Source organism: Lipotes vexillifer, unplaced genomic scaffold (assembly GCF_000442215.2).
Source record: "Lipotes vexillifer unplaced genomic scaffold, Lipotes_vexillifer_v1.1 scaffold1113, whole genome shotgun sequence".
NCBI lineage: Eukaryota > Metazoa > Chordata > Mammalia > Artiodactyla > Lipotidae > Lipotes > Lipotes vexillifer.
Window position 1 is genome coordinate 1,093,035 of NW_006777938.1, and position 5,252 is coordinate 1,098,286.

At 40.0% G+C, this 5,252-nt stretch overlaps 1 protein-coding gene across 1 annotated transcript in view; it reads right to left on the reverse strand.

The window, feature by feature from the left end:
• Positions 1-5,105, reverse strand: part of CACYBP (calcyclin binding protein) — a 10,279-nt gene extending 5,174 nt beyond the window's left edge. The window contains exons 1-2 of the mRNA XM_007451368.1: positions 4,984-5,105; positions 890-1,109 (exon numbers count right to left, since the gene is read on the reverse strand). Of these exons, the coding sequence (XP_007451430.1) occupies positions 890-1,109; positions 4,984-5,004 (241 nt within the window). The 5' untranslated portion in view covers positions 5,005-5,105. The remainder of the gene's footprint in view (positions 1-889; positions 1,110-4,983) is intronic.
• Between the last annotated feature and the right edge of the window lie 147 nt (positions 5,106-5,252).

Genomic DNA, 5,252 nt, shown 5'->3' on the forward strand with positions numbered 1-5,252 from the left:
GGCACGAACCCGTATCCCCTGCATTGGCAGGCGGACTCTCAACCACTGCGCCACCAGGGAAGCCCTGCTCATGCAATTCTTCTTTTCTTCATACTTGATGAACTCACCTTTTAAACTCAAATGTCTCTTCTAATTCTCCCTGACTGTTCCTCCCCTCCAGCAGAATTACTTTATCAGCTATATTCTCATAATACTTTATAAATCTCTATTCAGTTAATGAAACATTTATTAAGTACTTACTGTGTGCTACATATTGTGAGCACAAAGAAAAATAAGACTGTCCCTGCCCTCTTGAGAGCTCATTACTCAGACTTCAAGTTGCATTGCTTCCAAAATAAAAAAAGTCTATAATCAATTTAGGGAAAATGGTATTATGACATTGTTATGGTATTAGTTGTACATCTATGTCCCAACCACACCGTGAGCAGGGATTGGGTCTTGCTCACTGTTGTGTATCCGCAAGTCCAAGTACAATAAAGGCACAGACTAGGTGCTCAAAAATGTTTTTTGAATATAACTGGATTCTCTTCCTCAGTTAATATCGGTGATTGTTTGGCAAACAGAAATGCAAAACAGGAAGAAAAACAAAACAAAAAGCTGTGTCCATATATACTGAATATATTTCAGAATAGGTTCCTTCTTGCTACTCATCATTGTACTAATCATCTTGCTCTCTTATTAATGAATTAGCTTATAGAATGCAGCATTTTCTTTTTAATATCTTAAAAAGCATCTTATTAAATAAGAACTAATGGGTCTTCTCTTTAAAATCACCAAAAACAAACACTCAAAACTATTAAAAAATTGATTTTGTCAGTGGGTCACTAAGGAATACGTTGCTCAGAGGCAGAAAGAACTTTATAGAGCTGTATGTAGGGGCGAGTCATACCATAATTACTGATTTTCACTGTATATCCTGTTGTAATAGGAGCAACCACAGCGGCTGGCTTTTCGTTTTCCAGAAGTTCTGCTTTCCTCTGTGACTTCTGCTGCATCTTATTCTTGATTTCTGTCTCAATCCTGGATTTTTCCGCTGTCAGGGCATCACGTACTCTTTTTCTAGTGGCTTTTTCCAGCAGCACCTTTACCTCTTCTAGATCTTTCTGTAGCTGTGTTAAAATAAAAGATAAGTTAGCTATGATAAATAAGACAATAGTTTGATATTGTGCATATTGGTCATTTCAATTTACTGAATAAGAGCTAAGAATAGGAGGTTCATTTAAATTTCCTAGGGTTGGGTAGCAACAAGGATTCTTTCCTCCAGCCTACTGAATTGTAAATAACTCAAGATTCCTTTCTTTTAAAAAGGAAAACTTAATCTTGAAGTAACAATAGGTAATCAAGCCAGATTTTTCCAGTTTGGTAGACTGTTATCTGCCTTTGTTTTAAAACATTTTATTTACAAGATACGAGTGTGATTTATAAACATTTTCTGATTATAACATGAAGAAATCCAACAAAAGGGAATCGTGGATTTCCTTGTAACATCCAGTCCTAGTCAAGAGATATTAGGAATTTTTTAAGTATTTAAATAAAAGAGATGAGTGAGTACATGGTAAGTGTGGTGAAATGCTACAGCAACTTGACTGAGGTAATACTCTACTTTCCGTCAGTGATGCGTACTCACTGATCTTCCTACCCCAAGTAATACACATAAGAAAGTTTAAATTTTTAAGACAAAAGATAAAATAAAGACATATTTCTTCTTCTAAGAAGTTAGACAACTTCTTAATTCTAAAGCTCCTGGTTAATCTTACTGTCAAAAGTCTGGGACTTGGTTGCACAGTAGAGGATGAAAACCTGGACAAACAATCCAACATGCAATGCACTCCTGGATCACTGAAAAAGCCACCAGTTTTTTTCTTCTCACGCCAATACACTGCCTACCCAAGTCTATTTCTATTACTTTCTAGAGACAGAGTCAACATTGTGTTAATTTAAGAGTTAAAGACACTGTTAGAAAATTAATGGGCTTAAAAACTTTTTCCCAGTTACCCTCTGACTTACTGCAAATGCATGAGATCTTTATAAACAAGGGATTCATTTCTCTTAAAATGACTTTACATTCTGGCTTGATACTAGCTAGCAATCTGACAGGAAGACTTTGACATTATAGCCTGAGATCATGTAAGGCTCAATATAAAAATCTTTAAATGCTTGGTAACTTAGTATAATATCCAAAGTACAGCTCGAAAGTCTTTACATTTCTTGAGTCTTAGAAAATGCAAACCAGAAAAACAAATGCTTTTCTTTTATCCCAAGTCTTTTATCTCATTTAACTCAGATGCCCTTGTTTCACCTATCTGTAACTGCTAACTTGGTATAAAAAGTCCAACTGTGCCCAGTCTCCTGCCCAAATTCTATCCCCACCTCCCAAAACTCATATTATTAAGAAAAAAAATTGCAAACTCATCTTTCAAGCATAGAACCAAGATGCTTTTAGTGCAAAGCAATCCTTTTTGTTATAATAGCTTTCAAAATTCACATTCATTCTAATAACAAGATGAAAAAAAAATTAAAATGTTAAATGAGTATATTTTGTTTCCAGAGTATGGATTTAGTTAAAAAAAAAAAAGTAAATGTATAGAGTCTAAACAAAAGGTTTTACTTCTTGACTGGAATAGGAATCCTTTTTCTAGGAGACTCAGAAGAGAACTGAGAATTAAGCAAGAGATCCACAGGCCCTCTTTACAGCCAGTTTGGCTCTACAGTACTACAAAAATAAGATATCCACTGTAAGTCTGAAGCAATTTACAGCAGGCCTGTTTAAGGTAATTCCTCAGTTCTTCTCTGTTATTTGCAGATCTGAAACCAGTAAAATTGATCCCTTTGGTACTTTTCCTGTACACATATTTAAGATGCCTCAGATACAGCATTTCTTACCTAATTTATCTAGGCATTCACTTGTTTTCCTTATGCAAAATCACACCTCCCTTTTATCCCTATCCATAAACACATTAAAGCTTTCTCTTCTAATCTATTTCCAAATTCTTCACTAGGAAGCAATAAAACCAAAGTGCCTCAAAATAGGCAAAGACCTTGTGCAGACATTTCTCCAAAGACAGACAAATGGTCCTCAAGCGCATGAAAAGATGCTCAACGTCATCAGGCATTAAGGAAATGCACATTAGATCCACAATGATACACCACTTCACATCCACTAGGATGACGAACAACAAACTCCAGCAAATAAGTCTTGACGAGGATGTGCAGAAATCGGAAGCTTCATACACTGCTTGTGGGAATGTAAAATGATGCACTTTGGAAAGGAGTTTAGCAGTTTCTCGAAGTTAGTTACCATATGACCCTGCAATTCCACTCCTAGATATATATGCACAGATTTGAAAACGTATATCCACATAAAAAGCTGTACAACACAAGTATTCATAGCAACACTGTTCATAATAGCCAAAAAGTGGAAATCATCCAAATGTCTATCAATTTATGAATAAACAAAATGTGGTTTATCCATAAAAAAGATTATTCTGCCATAAAAAGAAATACAATGTTTCACCATGGATGAACTTGAAAACATTATGCTAAGTAAAAGAAGCCAGAAAGTAAAAGGCCACACATTGTAAATCTCCATTTGTATGAAATGCTCAGAATAGGCAAATCCATAGAGACATAAAGTAGACTGGTGGCTGCTGGATGGGAAGGAGTAATGGGAAGTGACTGCTTAATGGCCACTTAATGGGTTTCTTTTGGGGTTGATGAAAATGCTCTCAAATTATATAATGGTGATGATTGCACAAACATTGTGAATATACTAAAAAGCATTGCACCGTACACTTTAAAATGGTTAAAAACTGAATTTCATCTCCAACAAACAAAAAAAGTGTCCCTAAATGTATACACCGCAATTAGAAAGCCCCTTACTTTAAAGAGGATTAATACTGAACACGCCAAATGTAGGACCGTAGTCACTTCAGAGATTCTTTCCTCAGGGCACATGGTATCACAAGGCCAATCTTTAACACCTAACAAACTTGTGGCAAGTTATCCAGAATAACACACATACTTTTTCTTCATTTAAAGCAAATTCTCAGACTTAAAAAGTCAAATGTGAGATTTCCCACTCTTGTTCATATTAAGCAAAAAGATTTCCAGAGAACAAATCTAGTCAATGGATACCCAACACTTTACTGTGAATAACAGTACTGTCATCTTAAGTCAAAAAAAGAGCAATCCAAGTTTATTATTTCCATGCTGTAACTGTGCAAACTAAGTCTCCAAAAAAGTTAAGCTGCCTCTGTTTAAAGAGCTTAAAAGAGAAAAAGCTATTTCCCACCACTAGTTAAAACTAACTTTACAATTTACTTTTAAAAACGCCTATAGCAGAGTGTTATGTCAAGCACTGTTTTGAACATTTAGAACTATTACTTGCTCTTTACAACCCTACGAAAAGGATACTGTGACCCAGAGAAGCACCATAACTTGCCCAAAGTCTGTGTAGACAAAAGATGACTAAGAGAATTTAAGTGCTGGGACCGAAGACTTCTCACCTTCCAACTGCGCTCTACCATGGAACGACACTCAGTTTTTGTAATCAGCTTTAATTTAACGACGCTTCACGTCCTCAGGCCAGTGTAACGCGGTCGGAAAGGGCCTGAGGATAACGTGAAGGTGACCAGCCCTCAGGTCCACCATCGGACCTACCTGCCGCCGGGAACCACGACACACACCCGCGCTCACCTACACCGCCGACCAAGGCTGAGCCGGGGGCATCGATCGTCAACTTTCCGGGGAAAGCGAAGGCCCCGAGGCCCGCAGTGGCCGGGTCGGCAACGGGGCGGCTGCAGCTGGGCGGGTGGAAGGCCGAGGGGAAGCGCGGGAACCCGAGTACGCAGGAAGGCGGTCCGACAGGCAGGTGCCGCGTGCGGCCGCTGGGCAGCTCCGCACGGGAACCGGCGGTGGGGCGGGAGACGGAGCGTAAAGCTCCAGAAAGGGCGAGCGAGGAAGATGAAGGCCGGACCCCCTTACCTCCTCCACAGTTGAAGCCATGCTCTGGCTGCGTGAGGGAAGGCCCCAGCTGCAGCGGCGCAGGGGCGAGAACAGGAAACGCCGCACTGACCGCGCTCACCCCGAGCGCAGACCGCACCGGCACCTTTCACAGTGGCCGCGGCCTGACTGCACACCCGGCCCTGCAAGTGATCTCGGCCCGCCTCCCGCACGCGACGCCTCTGGAACCTTCGCGAGTCCGTCGAGGCCGCCCCCCGGGCCCAAGCACCGCCTGCAGGGCTCGGCCCCGC